Source organism: Monodelphis domestica, chromosome 1 (genome assembly GCF_027887165.1).
Source record: "Monodelphis domestica isolate mMonDom1 chromosome 1, mMonDom1.pri, whole genome shotgun sequence".
NCBI lineage: Eukaryota > Metazoa > Chordata > Mammalia > Didelphimorphia > Didelphidae > Monodelphis > Monodelphis domestica.
This window is the reverse complement of record NC_077227.1, coordinates 569,538,944-569,562,874: the sequence shown is the minus strand read 5'-3', so window position 1 is coordinate 569,562,874 and position 23,931 is coordinate 569,538,944. Positions and strand designations below refer to the sequence as shown.

The 23,931-nt window shown below is 38.3% G+C and overlaps 1 protein-coding gene across 4 annotated transcripts in view; it reads left to right on the top strand.

The window, feature by feature from the left end:
* Nucleotides 1–16,236, top strand: part of ANXA4 (annexin A4) — a 64,251-nt gene extending 48,015 nt beyond the window's left edge. For all 4 annotated transcript variants that reach the window (XM_007476253.3, XM_056813431.1, XM_007476254.3 and 1 more), the window contains exons 9-13: nucleotides 1,234–1,327; nucleotides 5,139–5,234; nucleotides 6,872–6,930; nucleotides 8,838–8,960; nucleotides 14,115–16,236. In XM_007476253.3, the coding sequence (XP_007476315.1) occupies nucleotides 1,234–1,327; nucleotides 5,139–5,234; nucleotides 6,872–6,930; nucleotides 8,838–8,960; nucleotides 14,115–14,174 (432 nt within the window). In that variant the 3' untranslated portion in view covers nucleotides 14,175–16,236. The remainder of the gene's footprint in view (nucleotides 1–1,233; nucleotides 1,328–5,138; nucleotides 5,235–6,871; nucleotides 6,931–8,837; nucleotides 8,961–14,114) is intronic.
* The last annotated feature ends 7,695 nt before the right edge of the window (nucleotides 16,237–23,931 follow it).

Sequence of the window (23,931 nt, the reverse complement as noted above, 5' to 3'; positions counted from 1 at the left end):
TAGTTAAGCCACTGATTAGCAGTGAGTAGCATTGGGATATTGCTAGCCCTGGGCCTGGAGTCAGGAAGAGGTGAGCTTCAGGTTCAAAGCTGGCTTCACTTATTAGCTGGGTAACTAGACAAGTTTGCCTCTCAACTATGAAATGGTAACTCACAGCACCCATTTCCTAAGGTTGTTTTAAGGATCAAGTGAGATATTTATTAAGTACTCAGCCCAGTGTCTGGCACAGAGTGGGTGCTACTGCAGCTTTTCCTTTCCCAGATTAAAAAAATTCCTCAAATTCAAATTTGAATTTTTGTTAATTCAAGGCAGCTCATATTCCTACCTGCTACTTTTGAGAGGCAGTGAACAAATGTATTCTTTAATTGATAAGTTTTCAACTAAAAGAGAAGCTGGATAAGCAATGTAATGATCCAGGACAATCCTGAGGGACCTAGGAGAAAGAACACTATTCACAGAGAAAGAACTGTGGGAGCAGAAATGCAGAAGAAAAACATATGATCGATCATGTGGTTTGATGGGGATGTGATTGGGGTTTTGATGTTAAAAGGTCACTCTACTGCAAATATGAATAATATGGAAATAGGTTTTGAACAATGATACATATATAACTTGGTGGAACTGCTTGTCATCTCCAGGAGGGGAGAAGGAAGAGGTGGGGGGCAGGTCATGTAACCATGGGAAAGTATTCTTAATTAATTAATTAATTAATTGGAGGCCAGAGTGAGAAGAAAGTACATTTCAGGCATGTGGAATAACCAGTAGTGAGGTGGGAGGTAGAGTACAATGCATAACAACCAGAGAGAAGGCAGAGGCAGTCCTATGGGGCTAAAAAAGTAAAATTGAAGGGCAGCTTGGGGGGCCCAGTGAATGAAGCACCAAGCCTTGAGTTAGGAGGACCTGGGTTCCATGCTAGACTCAGACACTTCCTAGCTATGTGATCCTGGGCAAGTCACTTAAGCTCCATTGCCTGGCCCTCACTGCTCTTCTGTCTAATAAAAGATAAGAGTAAAAAAAAATAAACAGTGAAATTGAGGCTAATTGATGAAGAATTTTAAAATTTAAATAGTAGAATTTATATTGTATACTATAGGCCATAAACAACTCCTGTGTGCCAGGTGCAGGGCTTCCAATGAGCTCACCTACATTTGGACTCAAGAAAATATATCAAGTAGCCCCAGGATCTTAGAGCTAGAAGAATCTTACCCTTTCATATGTTTTAACTCCCACCAGGACCTGTATGAGGCTGGCGAGCAGAAATGGGGGACAGACGAGGTGAAATTCCTGTCCATTCTCTGTTCTCGGAACAGAAATCACCTACTTCATGGTAAAGCTCTTGGCTCCCTATTTTTAACTAATTAATTTAATGAATTATTATTTATTATTTTATTTATTGTTTAATTAATTATTAAAGATCTGATCCTAAGCATCAACAAATAATTAGACTTACTTAGTGACTATTTACATTTATATTAATTTTAACATCTACAGTGCCATAGCACTTTAGTCACTCCCAAGACTCCATCAGGATTCTTTGTTCATTCTCATTCCCCTCTTCTTGTATGATTGTAGTCGCTATATACTCTATGTTTCTGGCAGTGGCATGGTTTTATTTTACGTTATTTCATAAAGACTTTTCTAGATTTCTCTATACTCCCAACAGTTGTTGGTTTTATTGACATTAAAGTATAGCATTGATGCAGCATAATTTACTTAGCCATTCCTTTGTTGTTGAACATGCAGGGTACTTTCTTTTCTTTCTTTTTATGTGGAAACAAATAAAGGTACTAAGAAAATCTTTGATCAGAAAAATTTCTTTTTTTTTTTAAAGCCTTACCTTCTGCCTTAGAATCACTACTTAGAATCACAAGGGAGCGGTAAGGGCTAGGCAATGAGGGTTAAGGAATTTGCCCAGGGTCATACAGTTAGGACATGTCTGAGGCTGGATTTGAACCTAGGACCTCCTGTCTCTAGGCCTGGCTCTCAATCCACTGAGCCACCCAGCTGCCCCTGCAAAGAAATTCTTTAAAAATTCTTTTTGATAAATCTTTTAAGCTATATTCCTAATGATAGAATTATTGAGTCAAAGAATATGATTCTTTTTATTAACATTCACATTATACTGCAGATTTTTCTCCAAAGGGATTCCACAAGTTTACAAATCTACCATCATGGAATGAGCCTGCTTATTTCTTCAAAACCCTGCCATCATTGAGTTTTATTATTTTTATTTTTTTATCAGACAAATGGGTGAAGTAGCATGCTAAAGTTGTTTTAATTCTTTGATTATTAGTGAGAATAGACATTTTTAAATAGTTTTTGACTACCTTTTCCATATAACTACTCTGAAAAATGAATTTATTTTCACATGTATTACAATTTTTTTCCTACTTTATTCAGCATAGACAATAGTATTATAATGAAATCTTACTGGATAGTTTCTCATTTAGTACATGGAAACTTTAGAATGAATGTTACTATATGAATACTATACCAAGGTGCAGAAGAAGGAATATCACACTTGGAGTCTGATAAACTGGGTTCAAATCTTAGTTCTGCATCTCCTGTACTACCTATATGACCTTGGGCAATTCACTTAATCTCCCTAGGCCTCAGTTTCCTTATCTGTAATATGACGGGGTTAGACCATGTGCCTCCAGAGTTTCTTTCAGATTTCTTTTTAACCCTTTCCTTCTGTCTTAATATCAATTCTAAGACAGAAGAATGACAAGGGCTAGGCAGTTGAAATTAAATGACTTGCCCAGGATCGCACAGCTAGGAAGTATCTGAGGTCAGATTTGAACTCAAGTCTTCCTTGCTCCAGGCCTGGTACTCTTTCACTCCGCTACCTAGCTGCCCCTAATTTCTTTCAGAATTTGTAGTCATTATCTTCAAATCCAATGCAATGCAGAGGTGACTCAAAAGCTATGCCATTAGAGTACAAAATCTAGCAGACCTTACCAAAACTTCTCCTTGGGGGTTTAGTGATGGACTGGATGTATGTTATGTGAACATTAGCCTTGCTCTGTCTGGAGAAACTCATTATCAGGTTGGTCACAAGATGCTGAATTCTTTGGCTATAGCTGGTCTCAAAAATTATCCTTTGAGTTATTGAGAGGTTGTCATCTGCTTTAGAGGCAGGACCTGTACTAATGAAATCATAAAGCAAGAACGGTAGAGAATACAGCATGGAAATTAAAATAGACCTAGAATCAGAAATCCAGTGTCTAGCATTGACTAGCTAGGGGACCACACCGGTATGCCACCTTCCTCCTTGGCACTCCTCGGCACAGGGTTGTTGGGACAAGTGTGCTCTGAAGACTTGGTAGCACTTTCTACCATGTGTTATGTATAGCAAGAAATCAATCAGAATAATGACATTTATTATTCATCGTTAGCAGCATGAATAATATACTCACTCAGAGCTTCTTTAGTATGTGTGTTTATAGGAAACAACCTTTATAGTCAAGTCTCTACTTCGTATCAGAAATCTCAAGACTTAGTATTCTACTTTAGTTATTTTTTAAAGTGTTATTTAATATATAGGAAGGAAAATATAAATGCTAGCATGCTTATTCTTTTTTATTTTTTAAATTAAAAATATTTATTACTATTTTTAAAAAAATTCTTATCTTCCATCTTAGAATCAATAGTAGCAAAAGAGTGGTAAGGGATAGGCAGTGGGGGTTAAGTGACTTGCCCAGAGTCACACAGGTATCCAGAATTTGACCCCAGGACTTCTCCAGATGTAGCTCTCAGTCCACTGAGCTACCCTATAGCATATTTATTCTTGACTAGTACTTGTTTAAAGTAACAGAAGGAACTTCTTTAGGGGATATAGCGATGAAATTAACAGGTGAGTAATTGTAAATTTTTTAACGTGTATTTCTAAATCTCTCATCCAACTGACTAGTACAGATTCTTGTTTGATTTTGGCAGTGTGTCTTTGATTTCTTTGTAGGAAAAGTGCTATGTGATCACAAAAGAATGACTCTAATCACTGTTTTCCAATTTTGAGAGGCAAAAGAAATGTATTTTATTTTTCACTTAAGTCATATAAGACATTAGCCTGTGACAAACTTTAGAAGCACAACTCTATGGTCTTCTAATTATGTATTTTATGTAGCTTAGGGGAAACATTAACAAGTTTGGTAAACTATACACATACACAAACTAAAAAATTGAGTAGAAGCTATCCATTTTGTAGTTTCAAATTATACCACATACTTGGATGCTTCCCACAGATAATAACTGCCGCAAACAAATATTTATGGGTTTATCTGCTTATCTACTTGGAGTTCATGGGTTCTCATTTGCTCCTAGTTCAATTTTTCCATAGCATAAATCTCCCCCTGGTGGTGATGTTCCAGGAAGGCCCTTAAAGGGAATATGTTGGAAACTGGGGCAGGCCTCATAAGCTTGGGGATTGGTGAGTCAGAAAACGTCTGGGTTTGAGGACTGGGAAGCAGATGCTGTGAGAAGCATTTGGAAAGTCTAACACCACCATTTGTTTCCAAATTCTTGATGTGGTTAGATTCAGAGGGAGGATGGAAGCACTAGTAGGAACACCCTAGTGACAGCTGGGTACACTTGGCAAATAATTGAGAAAAATCTAATTATGTCTTGGTCTATTACAAAGAGTTGAAAAGAAGAGCCAGTCCTTATTGAAAAAGTAATTAATGAAAGAACTGAATGGCTTCAATTTTGACTTGTTAAGAGAAAAAAAACTGAGGCTAGAAGTTAATGCCTATGCCAAGAATTCAAACATGCGCACAAACACACATTGACCTGCCCAAGGAAGCAATGAGCCAGCAAATCAAACACCTACTTAATGACAAAATGTTTCCTTCTTCAAAAGGGACAGGTTTACTAATATAGATTTCCTGTTTAGAAGTTACATATCCTCATGTTTTTATTGGTGCTATTTTAAAAATGTAACTTATTTTTTCCCAATGATCAAACATTTATTTTCCCCCCTTCCAGATTACCCCTTCCTGGGGAAAAAAGAAAAAAAAATTAAATCTTTCATAATTTACCAATCAAACAAAATAAATCTCCACATTGGCCAAGTATAGAGATGTGTCTCATTCTACATAATTATTATTAATATTATTTATGGTTTTTGTTTCTGGTTCTAGTGTTTGATGAATATAGGAGGATTTCCAAGAAGGACATTGAGCAGAGCATTAAATCTGAGACATCAGGCAGCTTTGAAGATGCTTTACTGGCAATAGGTAAGGATCTATTCCTTTTGATAACCCTAAAGGGGAAAAAAAGACTGATATTTTCATGTGTTTTTTTTTTTCCATAATGCTAGTAGATTTTTATGGTATGGGAACAGATATTTCTTTCTTCATAGGTTGTTTAAACCATCATTGGTTCCCATCCAAATTTTATACAAGGAGATCGGTTTAGCCTCTGATTATTTCTTTAAGTATGACCTCACTTAAAATCACTATCTGTTAACTTGATTTCTGACTGCACCTTCTTCAATAGGTCAGAAAGGATATGAGAGAATCTTGGAGCTCATAACCAGTCATTTTGAAACTATATTCACCTCTGTTTTTTATTGGCTTTTATGGCCCTTTTTTTTGGTCAAGGATTCTAAATCCAGAATGGAAAGGGATCTTGGAGGTCATCTATTTTAACCTAATAGTTTTATAGATGGGGAAAATGAAGCCTAGGAAGGTGTTAAGTGATTTACTTTAAGTCATAAAGGCAGTAAACAGGACAGGCAGGATTTGAAACTAGGTTCTCTGGCTCTAAAGCCATATTCTTTCCACTGTACCACTTACTAATTAACGAGATTAACTGAGGGGGATTTTTCTCATCTGGACATTTTTTAAATGATTGTTATTTTTAAAAATAATTTTTGGTTAAAAAAATGTCCTGTGACTCCTCCCATAACAAAAAAGTGTAGTTACATAAAGTAAACAAATACACTCACAATGGCTTTGTCACCTTTCTACATTTTCCACTTTCAATATCTCTACCTTGTTGTAAATAAAAGCTGTTAACAGTCATTTTGACTTAGGGGTTAATATTTTATAAACGACGACTACTTTTATAACTCTCATATTGAGTCAAAACCTAAATTTAATTGTTACACTAACAACAGATTCCTCATTCCAGTCCTGTAACCTACAACTTTTTCACCAGGAGGGTGACTTCTTCCTGACAAGTACTTTAAACATGACCTGTCCCACTGATCTATTCATCCCCAAGGAACATTGTAATAAGGATAAAGTTTCTCTTTTAAGGGGGTCAAAAGGTGCTGCTTATTAGCTTGTCCTAGGGAACCTTTTTAAAACTTCACAAAATTTAAAGTGCTATATAAATGTCAGTTATTATGACTAATGCTATTTTTACTATTTTATCCATAATCTCTTCTAAAAAATATTTCATTTTTCACAATTATATGTAAAAGCAATTTTTCCATATTCTCTCTTTTCTTTTTACCTTCCGCAATCCCTCTTCTCTCCTACTTCCCCAAGAGAGAAAGCAATCTGATATAGATTTTACATGAACATTCATATAAAACATTTTTCTATAGTAATCATTTAGTAGAAGACATAAAGAGAAGGAGGAAGAGAGAGAAATATAGTATGTTCTGATCTGCATTTGGTCTGCATTCAGACTATCAGTTCTTTCTCTGGAAGCAGATGGCATTTTTCATCATGAGTGGGATTGTCTTAGTTCATTGTATTGCTGAGAATAACAAGGTCATTCACAGTTGGTTTTCAAAAAAATTACTGTTACTGTGTACAATGTTGTTATGGTTCTGCTCAATTAATTTTGCATCAGTTCATGTAACTCTTTCCAGGTTTTTCTGAATTCTAATCTTTTTCTACTGCCTTTTTTTCTTTCACAGTAAAATGCCTGAGGAATAAATCTGCATATTTTGCTGAAAGGCTCTACAAATCAATGAAGGTAATGAATCAGTCAACAGATACTTATTATGAACCTTCTGTGTATCAGGTGCTATGCTAGACACTTGGAGATACAAAGACAAAAATGATATAGATGCTGCCCTCAAAGAACTTTCTTTTTGCCAGGAACTTAAAACACATGCACATACAAATACAAAAAGTGTATATACTTTTAATTACAGCGTTAGGGGTAGAGGATATCCAATAATGGAGAGAATTTTGAATGACTTCCTGAAAGATGTCAGTTGACCCTTCGGTGGATTTGAGATCCTGATCCTCAATTTCCTCATCTACAGTAATCGAATCTATGGTAGCTGATAAGACTACCAAAAGAGAATGTGTAAAAAGAGAAAGGAAGAGGGCTTAGGACAGGATCCTGGTCTATATCCTAATAGAGGCAGGACCTAGATGCTGGACCAGTGAAGGACACCAAGAAAGATCACCATGACAGGAAACCTAAGGAGGCGAGAGTATCCAGGAGCAGGGAGTTAATGCTACCAAACACCCCAGACACATAAAGAGCAGTAAAGAATGAGAGGGGATCCTTGGACTTAAAATGGATGCACTTGCAAAAATAAAGTTTCTGTCCAGTGGCAGGATTGATGCCAGATTATAAGAGCTGAGAAGTGAGTGGGTGGGAAATAAAGAGCAACAATGACTAGCTAGCTTTTTTTTTTTCCCCTCAAGGAGTTTGGCTATGAAAAGGAAGAGACCTGTACGAGGGTGGTTTGAAGAGATAGTAGGGCCAAATGAAGGCTTTTTTTTTTTGACATTTGGGTATTTGACAACTCTAGGAAAAGGAACCAGTAGGTAACAGGAAGTTGGAATTTAAAGAAAGAAGGGACGATTGAAGGGGGAAACATGCAGAAAAGACAGGAGAGGATGAATTCAAGGGCCCAAGTAGAGGTTTGGCATTGCAAAAAGGGTCTCTCTGTTCTTGTGAGCTTAGAGCAGAGGAGGAGAAGATGGGGATTGAAGCTGTGATGAGGAAGACAGAGAGTTAGCTCTCATTTTTTTCAATGAAACATACATACTTCATTGAAGGATTGTGATGCCCTCTGCTGAAAGGGAAGTGCTGTAGGTGGTTTGAGAAGAAAAAGGGTTTAGAAAAGAGCTAGGGAAGAGTAAAAGGACTGATGGATGACCGTGAGAGAGGGTCACAAATTTGTAGTTGACCCAGATGGTTGTGTGCCTTCTTCCAGCTCAGTCCAGCTTCATACAAACAGGAAAAGATGATGGGATTGACTCAAGATGAGTCCTGGGAAGGGATGCATTTTGAGAGGACAGTGGGGCATGGAATTCCACATCGGAGGGCAATGTAAAGTTGAATTTGTTGACAAAGGGTTTAGATTTTGAAGAGAGGAAATGGAGGCCAGACTTGAAAGGGTGGCCTCAGAAAGCAAGCTAGGTTGGAATGATTGAAGGTTGCATTGAAGGCAGAGGAGGGATGTAGAAGTTCAGGTATCATTTTAACTTAATATTTGGCACTAATAAAGACCTTTGCCCTTTGTAAATCACTTGACATCCATCATTTGTCATACCCTCCCGACACTCCTGTGATCCAGGTGGCGTAAACATTGCCAAAATGAAAAACCCAAGGAAAGGGGCCTCGCTTGTTCAGGTCCCAAAGCTAGTAAGTGGCCTGGGAGGGAAACTTGAGTCCAGGAAGTGTGCCTGAACCTGTGCTCTATGACTACCCAAGAGCTGCTGCTTTGGGGAGAATCTGGAATGGTTGTTATTACCCTCACACAAATAAAATACATATGTTGTCATATAAAACATGGAGTATCGCATAGGCCTGGATTAATGAAGAAGTTTGGGGTTCTCGTTATTCCAGTGTGCATCCTTTACAAGCATCATTTCTGGTTTGGTTGTGGTTTTGAATGTTGTTGCCCTTGTCTCTCTTAGGGCTTAGGCACTGATGACAATACCCTCATCAGAATAATGGTTTCCCGTTCAGAGATTGACATGTTGGACATAAGAGAACACTTCAAGAGAAACTATGGAAAGTCTCTATATTCTTTCATCAAGGTAAGTCTAGGATTTTTTTCTTTTTTCTAAACCCTTATCTTCTATCTTAGAATCAATACTAAGTATTGGATTCAAAGCAGAAAGAAGGATGGTAAGGGCAGGCAATGGGGGTGACTTGCCCATGGGCATACAGCTAGGAAGGGTCTGAGGCCAGATTTGAAGCCATGACTTTCTTTCTCTAGGTCTGGCTCTCTATCTTGAGCCACGAGCTGCCCTGGAAGATAGGTTTCTAACCAGATTCATTTGAGTGCTTATGAAGGGCCCAAGAAACAACTTCTTATCTCCTTGTTTAGAGGAAGTTATCACAGAAGCTCAAGAGTTGGAAGAGACCTCAGAAATCTAGTCTAAACTCATACTTATATAGGCATCTCTTTGATAATATTTCTGTATGAAGACCTCCTTGGAAGGCATCCCATTGTTAGGAAACTGCCTCACACCATGTAGCCTGTACTTATAGGCCCTAATTCTTCCCTCTGGGGTCAAGCAGATCAAGTGTAAGTTCTCTTAGACATGATAGCCTTTTAGGTTATTTCAAGAGTATTTCATGTTCCCCACTAAATTTTCTCTTCAGCTGTTCCTCATTTGATGTGCTCTCTAGCCCCTCTTTGAACCTCTTCCAACTTATGGGTTATCTCTAATTTATCACAGATATAGACGTCTTGTTTCTCCAGTTATTTGCTTGTTGTTTCTCCCATTAGACTGTGAACTTCTTGAGAGCAGTCTTTTGTCATTCTTTGTATCTGTAGCTGCCCTGGATAGCTCAGTGCCTGGAACGTAGTGTGTGCCTAATAAATGCTTGTTGATTCTCCTAAACTATGGTGTCTAGAAACCAGAACAGTCAAGGTACGACAGGATTATCTCCTTGGTCTACAAGCAGTGATTATGAGGAATTTCTCATTCCTTTCACCCTGATTCCTAAGACTTGGCAAGGTTAGAAGCTGGAGGCTGAGGATGTTTTGACTTGTCTGCACAATGACTGTTGTGTGTACAAAGACAAAGTAGAATTTATATTTAGTGTCTTTGGAGGAGGGGAGAGTGGGATGATGTAAATTAGGCCCATATTTACCTACTGTCAATTTTTGCACACTGTTAAATTGCACCAAAATAAAGAAGAAAGTGAGCTAGACAGAAAATATTGGGAAACAATATGGTGGTGCTGATGCTTTGTAACAAAATCAGACTGTTGTAGCTATGGGTCCTTTTTTTAGGTGGGGGTAAGGGGAGCAAAAAAATAACTAGGAATATATAATAGCTTAGTCATATTGGATCCTTATTTTCCAGCTTGTCACCTACTTGAATAGAATAGAATAGAAAAAGCACTAGATTTGGAATCAAAAGACAGGGGTTGAAATTCAGGTTCTGCCTTGAGAAAATAATTTAACTTAACTGGGTCCCATTTTCCTCATCTGAAAAACAGAGGATATTGAACTCAGCGATGTGTAAGGTCTCTTCCAGCTCCAAATCCTATGATCCTGTGGATATAAAAAAGCAAAAGGGGACTAAAAGATGAACCCCACATTTCAATGCTACTTACTGCTAGCATCTCCTCTTCAGGTTGGGGCTGATGACTCCAGTGGTATCTCTAAATCTTCTCGGTATGACTAGCAATTTGGAGAGGCAGCAAGATGGGGAGTTTTTAACCTATATCTTTGTTAAATTAGTAAACCTGAATTTTATTCTTAAATTTGCAGATGTCTCTGTGCAACCAGTGAAGTAGGTTTCATGCCTTATTTATTCAGATAGAAAATATCTTTTAGTAAGATTTTTTAAGAATGAAGGATTTGGCCTCAGATATTCCTTTGCTGGGAGATCCTGGACAAGTCATAACCCCTGTTGTCTAGCCTTTACTGCTTTCATACCTTGGAAGTGGTACTATTGATTCTAAGACTGAAGGTAAGAGTTTTAAGGGAAAAAAGAATGAAGGGTTTCAACTCTAAGATTAACCTTCCATCCATCAAGTTGACAAAGATAACAAAAGATGGATATAGTGGTAGGGGGCTAGAGAATTAGAGGCACAATAATAAAATGTATGCAGTCATGAATTGGTCCAATTATTCTGGAAAATAGTTTGGAATTTTGCTTTGTTAAAAAGTGATAAAACATATTTTTTCACACAGAGGTCCCATTATAAGTCATAAATTCTAAGGAAGTCAGAGAAGGAAAGGTTCCATCTACACCAAAATATTCATCAGTGTCTTTTTTAGTAACAAAAAGCAAAGTAGATGCAAAAGAGAAACAAAGTAGATGCTCATCAGTTTGTATAAACAAATTGTCATGCTTGAATGTAATGGGATATTGTTGCACCATAAGGAATAGGAATTTGGGGTGAGAAGAATTCAGAGAAACATGGGAATATGTAAGTGAACTGAGGCTGATTGAAGTAAACAAAATATATATACTCAGTGGCTCCCTCAAATTTTCCAATGACCTGAACAGTAATCCCATCGATTTGGAAACTCTTCCCAACAATGTAGATCTCAAATCATCTGTGTATGCCTATTCCTCCTATGTGAGTTCACCAGAGGAGTCATCCAGTGGGATGGATTCTTTCCTTACTTTCCCCTGACCTCTACAGGGGACTCGTGGAGTACTCTGCCCATCCTCCTGTCATCCCTCTTCCTTACCAGGTGGCCAATTCATCTTCTTTCTTATCAGACAATTCTTTAATAAGAAGTATAAGTTATATAAATTAATTATCCCAACAGAGGAGACTCAGAGAGTTCAGAAAGTGCCTTGGTCAGCAAAAATCTTGACTTCCTTGACAAATGAAGAGCGGTAGCTGCCAAAGGTGATACTAAATTGGATTATAAACTAGTTTGGAAAATCTCACAATCTTATAATTTTGTTTTTGTTAACAACAATGTTGGAACCTCTACTTTGGGATCTTAAAAGCTGTCAATTGTGGATATGCTTATAGAATAGTCTAGGCAATCAAGAAAACAAGAAATCGAGCCCTAGTTTTGAAGTTTGCTGATTTCTGAGGTATAAATGCTCACAATGGCAATAAAGAAAACATGCCAGACTCAGCTTTTACTGGCTCTTTAAACTAATTGTTAAATTTTCATTGTGATTTCTTTATTGCCTAGACTTAAGAGAATGTTGGCAAAAATGTTAATAATGTAGATTTAAGAATAGCTAAGTGGATAGAGAGCCAGGCCTAGAAACAGGAGATCCTGGGTTCAAATATGACTAGCTACATGATCCTAGACAAGTCACTTAACCCCATTTGCCTAGCCCTTTCTGCTCTTCTGGAACCAGTACTTAGTATTGATTCTAATACAGAAAGCAAAGGTTTAAAAAAAATGCAGATTTAAGCTTAAAAGTGTGTTGTATAGTCATTCATTTCCCCTTTCCCCAAAGAGTCAGTCATTAAACATTTATCAGGATACCCCTTACTATAACAGTGTAATTAGAAAGGAAAAAAACTCCACAACTTGGTCCTGTAGAATTATGACCAAAAAAAAAAAGTCTTGAAGAAAAATGAGAAGAGGTGCCTGCCTCTATTCTTATGGATGTAGAACTCTGAATATACTGTCAGATTTGGTGGATTGCATTGGTTAGTTTTGTGGAATTGCCTTTTAAAAATGTCTTTATGTTAAGAGACGGCTCAGTGGGTACTCAGAGAGGTAGGAAGGCTATCCTGAGAAATGAAGGTGATGATATCAGCATAAAGAATTGAATCTAAGAGATCATCAAATTCAACCCCCTCATTTTACAGAGCAGGAAATTGAAATTTTATATAGTATCCCATTTTTCATTTAGCAACATAGCTGAGGCCAAGGGATAGCTTCTTGGTCATCTCCCATTATCCAGAGAAAGAAAATAACTAGCCCAAGATCATGGAGGGATTAAGCAGCAGGTCTGAGATTTGACCCCAAATCCAGTTCTCTTTCTACCACAAATGAGAAAAAGACATTTTCTTAAAGACAATTTCAAAGAGGCTAGAACAAGTTAGAGTGAATATCTTTCTTGGCCCATCCCTCTAACCATCCTCCTTGTATGGGAAGTTCCCAAATTATAAACAGGGCATGTTCCAACAGCTTATAGGGAAATTGGCCATTTGATTATTGGAACATAGTCCCCAGTTTATAAAAGGGTATATTCCAAAGGCTGATATGGAAATTGGCTATTTGACTTGAAACACATCTCTCATAGAAACAATGTCATATGATATTTATTTGGGGAGATAGGTTTCAAGTTTCAGTTGTATACTGAACGTTCAAAAGAGAATTCTTCATTTTTCTTTTAAAACTTGGACTTCCTCTAAACTTCCCTATTTTTTTTTAATAAAGTCACCACTTTCCTCCAGTTACCCAGCTTTGCAACCTCAAAAGTCCCTCAATATAGGCCAACAAGGTGGAATAGTGAAGAGGGTTCAAATGCAGCCTCAGACACTTCCTAGCTGTGTGAGCCTGGGTGAACCATGAACCTTTGTTTCAGTTTCTCATCTATAAATGAGGAATAACAATAGCACCTACTTTCCAGGGTTGTTGTGAAAATCAAATAGGAGACACTAGGTAAATGTGAGCTAATATTATTATTGTCAGTAATGTTGTAATGAAAAGATTAATGGTTTTGGTGGCAGATATACTAGATTCAAATTCCAGGACTGTCACATACTGTCTATGAGACCCCAAGCAAGTCACGTAGCCTTTCTAGGTCTGTTTTCTCATCTACAAAATTAGGATTTTTTCCAGCTCTAAATAGATGATCCTTTATTCTTCGATTCTTTGACTCGCTGTCCCCCCATTCTTCATATCTATGTGGTTGCTGAGTCTTAATTCTAGCTCCACATCTCTTGTGCCTGTTCCCTTCTCTTCACTCATTCAATCACCATCCTTTCTGCATGGATTGTTATAATTAGCTTCCTAATTGGTCTCCTGTTTTCATCTTTTCCCTTAAAACCATACAACCTAACCTAGGAAAGAGACGTGGTTACAAGGAACAGTAGTATGAGAGGAAAGAGGAATAATAAAAAGGAAGTCCCAATCAGAGAGAGGGAAGAGGGAGAGGAGTTTCCCTGGCCATTGACTGGGCCAGCAGACTGGAGAGGCTGTTTTGGTGGTAGCTATATATAAGCCTTAAATGTAAGTCAGGAACTGTCTAATACTTCTAAGAGATAAAATGTTCTGATTATGGCATTATTTCTTCCAGGATGACACATCAGGAGATTACAGGAAGGTTCTGCTCATCCTCTGTGGGGGCGATGATTAATATTCAGTCTATGCTGGATTGAAATGAGTTAAGAGCCGAAGATTTGTGCTGCTTTTATTATTATTATTTGGCTTCATTTTTCTATAAGGCTGTTTAGAATTCACTCAAAAGGCTTATATTGTCCATTAAAAATCCTGTAGTTATTTCTTACTAGGAATTACTAGCAATTGCTCAGTGATTTTGATGCATTTACAGCTCATTTTCATATTTTTAAGTTTATTAACTCAGAAAAAACTTTCAAGAGATTTTTTTTCTCAATGCTATTTCCAAAGAAATGAGAAGATTCAATAAAAATATTTTATTGATGATTTTTTTGTTTTTCACATAACCATTCAATATTGTTTGAAATTTTCCTGTTTGGTAGATGGTTGTCCATGCAGAAAATTGGGGGCTTGGTAGTCTGCTTTCATGCAGCTTTACATAGCCTCCCACTCACAACCCTCAGCCTCATCCCCAAATTCTACTGCTTCGCCTCGAGAACAGCTTTTTCATTTGAATGTTGTGGTCTAGACATTGGCAAGAAAAACCCCAAACAACCCACCATTCTATCTTTTTCACATTACTATAGAAAGAAAACTCCACTCTTGTTTTTATGGAGGGGTTGTATCTAGTAATAACACATCTGAGGGAGGACCTGGCAGAGTGTCTCCTGCCCGAATCCCTGATACTAGGGAAGGCTGAGGTTGGTGGATCCCTTTAGCTCAGCAGTTCTCAACCTCTCAATTTTAGCAATGAGAATACATAATGCATGTCAGGTATTTGCATTCCGAATCATAACTGTAGCAAAATGACAGTTTTGAAGTAGCCACCAAAATCATTTTTTGGTTTGGGGTCACCGCAACATGAGGAACTGTATTGCGGGGTCACGGCATTCGAAAGGTTGAGAACCACTGCTTTAGCTGGAGAATTCTGAGCTCTAGCGGTGCTAAAGCTGTTGAGGTGTCGGCACCAAGTCTGGCACCAATGTGGGAAATAGGAGGAGAGGTTCAAAGTAGCTTAGGTCAGAACCAGCAGGCCAAAGTTTCCCCACCAATCCATCTGTGGTAGATCTGGGCCTATGAGTGGCCACTTTTCTTCCAGCCTAAATAAAATAGGAAAAGATAGATTGGGGGCAGCTGAGTGGCTCAGTGAATTGAGAGCCAGGCTTAGAGATAGAAGGTCCTAGATTCAAATCTGGCTCAAACACTTCCTAGCTGTGTGACCCTGGGCAAGTCACTTGACCCCTATTGCCTAGTCCTTATTGCTCTTCTGCCTTGGAAACAATACACACTATTGATTTTAAGACAGAAGGTAAGGATTAAAAAAAAAAAAGATAGATTTTTTTAAAAATCTGAGTTATTGTGTTTGATTTTAAAGGCGCAATTTTGAATGTATTTAGTTTGGGAAACTTTTCAATCCAGCAACAATAATAACACAAACAAAAATCATTCCACCTCCAGACTTGTACACACACACACACAAACACACGCACACACACACACACACACAAGTCTGTCTCTGAAGATACTTTGACTAATCTAAATTCTGAGTGTGCTTCTGTCTATCATTTCATTCTGGAATTAGAAACAAATGACTAATGTTCATCAAGATGATGGTTATTTTATGTCTTACTTGATTCCATGAGGAATGAAGATTTTTTCAGAGCCAAAATTCTCAATTTCTTTTTCTTGAGACATAAAGAAAGGGTTGGGGGTAGTGGCAGTCTAGGGGACCATCTAATCACAGATATAGTCTGCCTCTTTTCCCCTTAAGGTTTGGAGAGGGAAGTGGACCTGGGAGAAAGCTCCCACAGCCAGGGAGCCATGGGGGAGCAGTACTATAGCAGCCCAGGAGGTGAACACAGGGACCAAAGTCTCCACTGGGAAAGAGGGGTGCTGCCTAATTTCCCTTTTTATGATCTCTACTAATCCTCTTACATAGTGCCTTTAGACTTTAGATCTAGTGCACATGTCTAGCTTTGTAATACATTTATGTTTTGATATTTTAACATAGAAATTGTTTTTAAATATAGTTTATGGCTTTCTTATATACATTTAATAAAACATGGTGCCTTTATCACCAAGAGTAGTCTTTTTCTTCCTGGGTTACGGTTTTCTGTTCCTGAACTATATTTATTGATCTCTACAAAAAAAACGTTTTTGGAGGGCTGTGCCAAGTTCAACTACTATTAAGAGTGACAGTGGCACCTGGGTGGCTCAGTGGATAGAGAGCTAGGCTTGGAGAAGGAAGGTCCTGGATTCAAATCTAGCTTCTGGGCAAGTCACTTATCCCACTTGCCTAGTCCTTCCTGCTCTTCTGCCTTGGAATCAATACACAGTATTGATTCTAAGAGAGAAGGTAAGGGTTTTAAAGAGAAAAAAAAAACAGAATGACAAGGGAAAATGTAACAAATAACTAGTTAGAATCAAACAAATTTTTTTAGATGCCTGCTGACCTGAAAACAAATGATCAGGGACATCAAATAACCCCCAAGTGGTCTGAAAGAAATAACACATCCACTAAATTAGCACTTAATTTAATCTTTGAACAATAATTACTTATTGGAAAAATCTATTAATCAAGTACATTTGCTTTTTTTGCCCATTTGCTAACACTTATACTTTGGATAGCTAGAACCTAGTGGTTTTTAAATTTTGGCGATAGAAGCATATTAAAGTTACCTAAACTGCTGAAATGTATTTATAGTAAAACATTAATCATTTTATAGATATTTAGAGACATTATGGTACAGAAACTCCAAAACAGCATGTAATTGCTAAACCAGTTCTATGTGGAGGCATCATATCCAGTTAGAGGTGGCAAGCACTCCCATTCCTACTGCCAGGATAGAAAAGGGGGATGGGGGTGTGTGGCAGATATGGGGGTAGTGCCTAGAGGGGCCCCCAGGGCAGTAATGGCAAACTCACTGCATATTGACTTAGTTTGAAAATGTAATATTATCTCCATTTTATTGTATTCTTATTTATTTTATTAAATATTTATCAATTATATTTTAATTTGGTTCTGGCCACAAATTGCCTGGGGTTGGCTGGAAAGTAGAGAAATCCACAGGACAAAGTTGGCTACGATGCCCTAGGGCCCTAAAGATACCTCAAAGACTGACTCCTCCTCTGCCATAATTTTTCAAATATGTCGGGGGTATTCACCAAACAAAAAATACCTTTGGATTGATTTTGGGATATTTATTTTCCTAATCTTGCTTAGAGTCTCACCCAGAACATTACTACCAAACAGTAATGGGCAGTATATAGTATGGTAAAAAATGCAGAGGCTCTAAAATCAAAGGGTCTGGATTCAAATCCCACTTTGGATAAGAACTGTGTGAACTTGGGCAAGGATGCTTAACCTCCACAGACAGAGTTCTTTACAGAGTTCCCTCATCTGTAAAATAATGGGCCTCTGAGGTTCCTTCCAAATTGATGATCTGATAACCACCCTATATGCTGCTAACCAAATCCTATTTCCACTTCTACAACAGTTTTCACATATATTCTCTCTCCTCAGGTTATAGAGCCACTATTCTACATCAAACCACTCAGGTGGTCTATTGAAAAAACTTTGTATATATTCTTTATAGTCTCATAGGTGTACATATTCTCTCCTGTAAAAGTTAAAATTAAATCTCAATAATAATATTATTATATTTTAAGAGATTTATTAATGATCATTAGAAATCAAGGAATAAAGATACAAAATAAAGACCATGTGCCCATGGGTGGTTAGTCATTTTTTAGTCAATGCCACTCACCACCATCAATGCTGATTCTACATAAGACAGAGGGAGCCTCCAAAGTCCACGCCCTTTATCCTCTCTCTATAGGAAGTACAGAGTGACAGGAAGTCAGTGGGCTCTTGGGATATGTCGTTCTTTTTTTAGGGTAACATTTTCAATCATACACTCCCCATTAGAATGTAAGTTCCTTGAAGGCAGGCAATGGTTTTACTTTTGTGTTATCTCCAGTGCCAGGCACAGAGTAAGTGCTTATTTAATAAATGCTTATTGATTAATGGACACCAACCTTCTTTACTAACACACAGTTACTTAAACGATTGGAAGATTAAAAAAAAACAAAACAAAACTAGATCCCAATACAGACCCTGTAAGACCACAGAGACCAAACAGTGAGCAGCCCTTCTAAAAATGTGTATAAATTCTCATTTACATTCCATAATAGGCAAATAGTCTGCTGGGTCTGGGCTCTCCTTTCTCTTTTCATTAGCTTCCTCCTGCAATTTTGTATGGTTCCTATAGAGCAATGCCAGGTATTGCTTTTAGGCAGTGGCAGAATTCCATGCCGAAGAAGGTCTTTCTATGTTGTTGGGTGCAACATGTTGCCACAGCAATGGCAGAGGCCTCCAAGGGCTCTCCTGTCTGGCAAAAGGTAGAATTTCCCCAGGATCAAAGTTCAAATGATGTAGCACCAAACGAGTGACTTCCCTTCCCTGACCCCTGGACTCACAAGAACTTGTCCAGGGAGCTGGACCTTGTTGTTCTCCAGAATCACTGCTACCAGCTATATATTTATATGTGGTGACTTAAAGGGCTATGCTGAAGTCAGCTTAACCTGCATGATTATTAGAATTTCACTGTGAGCATTTATACCACAGAAATTGGCAATCACTACAAATCTGGGCTGGATTTATTGTTTTGTTGATTGGGACTTAAAATGTTAATAATGCAGATTAAACTTTAAAATGTTTGCATACCACTACTAGGTCTATATCCCATAAGAGATTGAAAAAAAAAACAGGGGAGGATCTACTTTTACAAAAATATTTATATCAGCTCTTTTTGTGGTGGCAAAAACATTGGAAAATGAGGGGATTTCCTTCTGTTGGGGAATGGCTGAACAAATTGTAGTATATGATGGTGATGGAATACCATTGTGCTATAAATAATGATGAACAGGATAATTTCAGGAAGAGCTGGAAAGATCTTCATGGACTGATGCAGAGTGAAATAAGTGGAACCAGGAGAACATTGTACAGTAACAGCAATATTGTGGAATGATCAAATGTGTTAGACTTTGCTACTCTCAGGAATACAATGATCCAGGACAATTGAGGGACTTATTAAAAAGAATGCTACCCACCTCCAGAGAAAGAGGGGTTAGCTTGGGAATATAAATCAAAGTATATGTTTTTTCACTTTAGTTTATTTGGGTTTTTATTTTGGGGTTTTGGTTTTATATGAGTATTCTTTTCTAAACATGAACAACATGGAAATATGTTTTTCATGATAATATATAAGCAAGATTTAATTGCTTACCAACTCTGGGAAGGGAAAGGAAATAGAGGAGGGAAACAATTTGGATTATATAACTTCATAAAACTTATGTGGAAAATCATTATTACCTATAATTGCTAATATAAAATATCTTTTAAATAAAAGAACTAGGAAAAAATATATACAATGACAACCACTTTGTTGAGAAAACCAACTTGGAGAGACTAAAACTGTGTGGTCAGTGCAATAGTGAACCATGAAGTTGAAACACAATACTCATCTCTCAACAGAGAGGTGATGTACTTAAAAATTAACAGAAAAACATACATTTTGGGCCATTACCAATGGAATTCATTTTTCTTGGCTATTCATGCTTATGATGAGGGTTTTGTTTTTCCTTTTTTGTTTTTGTTTTTAAATTGAGGAATAGCAATGACAGGTTATAAATGTATGTAAAATAGATTTATTTAAAAAATAACTAGCATTTAAATAAAAGTTTAATGTTTATCAAAAAATTACATATGTGTGTATATATTTATGTTTATGTATATATATATATATATATATATATATATATATACTGGTATTTTAGGTTTAATGCCTAATCTCTGGGTTTATTCGCCTTGGCCTTCTTATACCCTGGGAAGCTAGGGCCATGCAGTTCAATTGGTTTTCATTGATTGACAGACCTAGAAAAATAATTCATATAATTTTTAAAAGGTACCTGCGCACATTTCCAGATCAGCAGGAGTCTAGGAGAAGGCCCAGGTAACAAAGTCATTGCACACTGGAGACGGATAATAACTTGCATTTATTTATATAGTCCTTTTAAGGTTTTCCAAGTGCTTTACACTCATCATTTCATTTGAGCCTCATGATATCGGGTGACTACATACCTTCATGTCCTCCTCCTACCTTTTTCTGGTGTCCCCCAGCAGAGGGTGCACTTTGCATTTGTTTAGAGTTAGGAAAGCATTCCAGGCATAGGCCCAGAGCTGGAAGAACCCTCCATGGCCATATAGGTGGATAGAGTGCTGCCCCTGCAGTGACAGAGACCTGACTTTGACTCCCACCCCTGGCACTTGGCTGCTCTGTGACTCTGGGCACATTGCCTAATTTTCTGGGTCTCAGTTCCTTCTCTGTAAAAGAAGAAGGTTGGACTTAGTGACCTCCAAGGTCCTATCCTGCTCTAAATCCATGAGCCTGGGAGGTTTTGTCAGGTGTTCTCACCCCAGAGGCAGTCTCTTCCTAAATACTTAAGTATCTCTCTTAGACAACTGGAAGTGATTATTCAGATTAACCTGGGACCAGGGTGAAGTGGGGGTGGGGATGAGACGTGGGAAGAGAAGCAGATTTTTCTCTAAGTGGAGGATATGTATTCCCTCAGGGGATATCACTCATTTGGAGAAGGAAGAAAGGAGGGACACAAGATTTCCACTATATAATTAGAGTATGGGAGCATTAAGGAACGTTGGAGATCATATCTAACTTCCCCATGCTACAGAAAAGGAAACTGTAGACTAGACAAGAAGTGGCTTACAACACAGCTGGTAAGTGGTAGGGGTCGGATTTGAACCCCAGGTCTCCTGAGGCCAACCTGGTGCTTTTTTCTACACCACACTACCTATCACTGAGGGCTGCCAAATAGCCTGGTGTATCTGAGGACAAGCCTAGCTAAGCTTCAAGGGGTCCTGAGGGTGGTGTAAACATTAAATTAGTTTCTCTACTAAAAGTATTATATTTTTAGAGGTTTATTAAAGATTATTAGAATTAAGAAATAAAGAAAATACAAAATAAGAAAGCACGTGCTTAGGGCACAGAGCCCTCACAGCCACTCACATCTTGCCTGTGTGTAGAGAGATGCCTGTGCTTAGAAGCGGAAGCAGAGAGAGAGCAGTAGGCGGAGCCCCTTTAAATAATAATTTGTGATCTTGCACTCAGGTGAGACTACAGGGAATTCTGGGAACTGCCAAGGACTTCTAGGGATTGAAGTCTGGGGTTCAAATCTCCATTTTTACATACCTCCGTTTGATCCTTATTGGGAAAGGCTTCCCCAAAAAGGATCATGAAAACATAATCAACTTAAAGATTACAATAATTTGAGGATGAGAGGAAAAAAGGACAAAACGAATAATTGCTAGACGCATTGACAAAAAGCCAGTTAGAGGGCAGTCCCCTTTGGTATGAAAGTATACATACAAATAAATGTTCAATCAACCACATCCAAAGTTCATTCTTGATCTTCTCGTGCAGCTTGTGGTCTGGAGGCATCTTCATGGTGTCTTCTCCAAACAGTTCAGTTTCTGGATTCAGAAAGGTAGCATGTTTCTTAACCTAAAATTCTTCTCAAAAGGAATTTAATTTAAAATTTCATTTAATGTAAAAATGGAGATTTGAACCCCAGACTTCAATCCCTAGAAGTCCTTGGCAGTTCCCAGAATTCCCTGTAGTCTGAATGCGAGATCACAAATTATTATTTAAAGGGGTTCTCCACCTACTGCTCTCTCTCTGCTTCCGCTTCTAAGCACACGCATCTCTCTACACACAGGCAAGATGTGAGTGTCTGTGAATGGGCTCTGTGCCCTAAGCACGTGCTTTCTCATTTTGTATTTTCTTTATTTCTTGATTCTAATAATCTTTAATAAACCTCTAAAAATATAATACTTTTAGTAGAGAAACTAATTTAATTTTTACAGTTGGTCTCTATGACATGAAATGTGGGGGACTCTCAGAACTCATGAAGCAAGTCACTAAAGCATTATTTAAGTGACTAGAGTGGATACAGTGCCAGGGCCTAGAGTCAAGGAGACTCACCTTCATGAGTTCAAATCCAACTTCAGACATTTACTGTGTTGACTATGGGCAAGTCACTTAACCCTGTTTGCCTGTAAAATGAGCTGGAGAAGGAAATGGCAAATCATTCCAGTATCATTGCCAAGAAAACCCTAAATGAGGTTATGAAGAGTCAGACATGACTGAACCACAAAAAGTTTATTAAAGAATTGTGATCTCTACTCATGAGATGAGCATCTACACTGATAAAAATAATGCATCCTTTATGTATTCAGGTAAAAGGTCTAGACAGATATAATAAATCAACAAGCATTTACTAAATACCATGTGCCAAGCAAGCATAATGCACTTAAGTCACTGAAACTCTCTGGGCTTGTTTCCTTTTTCATTAAATGATATAATTGAATTAAATGATTTCTAAGGTTCCTTTTAGCTCTAGAGTCTATGATTCCAACACATGGGGCTTGTCAAGAGAGGCACTGTATTACAAAAGGAAGGAGAGTAGTGAAACCTGGAAACAAGGAAATGATTTTGTCATTTAATTAATAGCTGTATGACTTCAGGCAAGTTACCTTATAGGAGGGCATGCCTTTATGTCTAAGTACTCTCCTCAGCAAAATGAGGAGGTTTGGATGGTCTTTAAGGTCTTTCACCATGAAATTTCATATCTCTTCCCCTTTTTTAGATTTCAATTTCTCTATCTGTAAAATGAAGGGGTATTCGATGTAAAAAAAGCATTGATTTTGGAGTTGGAGGGCATGGATTCAAATTTGTTAAAAAAAACAAACAAACCAAACAACAACAAATCCTGACTTGATGTCACCAGTCTTCTCTTAGAATAAGGCAAGTTGCCTGTAACTAAATTGACCTTTAAGTTCCTTTCCAAGTTTAAAAGCTACAACTATGATGAATTTATAACTATAATTAACCTTTCAGCCCCCCAATCCTATGATCTTATTACCTCATCTCTTGAGACCTCTTTTTTTTTTTTAACCTCTAAAAGGACAGGGCTGGATAAGAACTTCTACAAGGTCCTGTCTATTCTAGGTCCTATAATGGATCATCCAAAGAATTCTGAGTTTGTCTGCCAGGGTAGGATCGCATGGGGGGCAGAAGATGGTCTGAGTTAGGAGCCCTGGGCTCAAGCCTCTGCATGACCCTCAACAACGGTGTCATGGGGGCAAGTCATCCTAGAGGTTCATTGAAACGTTTCTAGGAGACTCATTTACCCCCTGTGTACAACGAGAGGGCTGGGCTTGATGAATTTAAGGATCCTTTCTAGAGGGAAAAATAAATAAATTTTGACTTGTCAATATTATAACAGTGAAGAGCAAAAAAGTCAACCGGCAAAGGCTCCAGAGGTCAACCTAGATCCTTCACCCAAGAGGCAGAGGGCAGCTAGGAAGAAAAGGCTGCCCTCCAGCCTTTTCTCCCTTCCTTGCCTCGTTCCCCTCCCCTCCCCTCCTCCTGGTCAGTCTTTTCCTCCCTCTCGCCTCTCCCCTTCGCCCTCCTTCTTCCCTTTCCCCCCCTCCCTCTAGTTCCTTCCTCTGACCCTTCCCTCTCACCTTCCCTCCCCTTCTACGCCCTGGGCGCACCCCTCCCCCGCCCAACCACTCCAACTCCTCCAGACCAGGCCCGCCCCGGGCTGAAGCTGTGGGTAGAGGTAGGGCAGTGCACGCATGCGTGAGGGGCCGGTTGCGAGGGGCGGGGCGGGGCCGGGCGGGGCCCCGCGGGAGG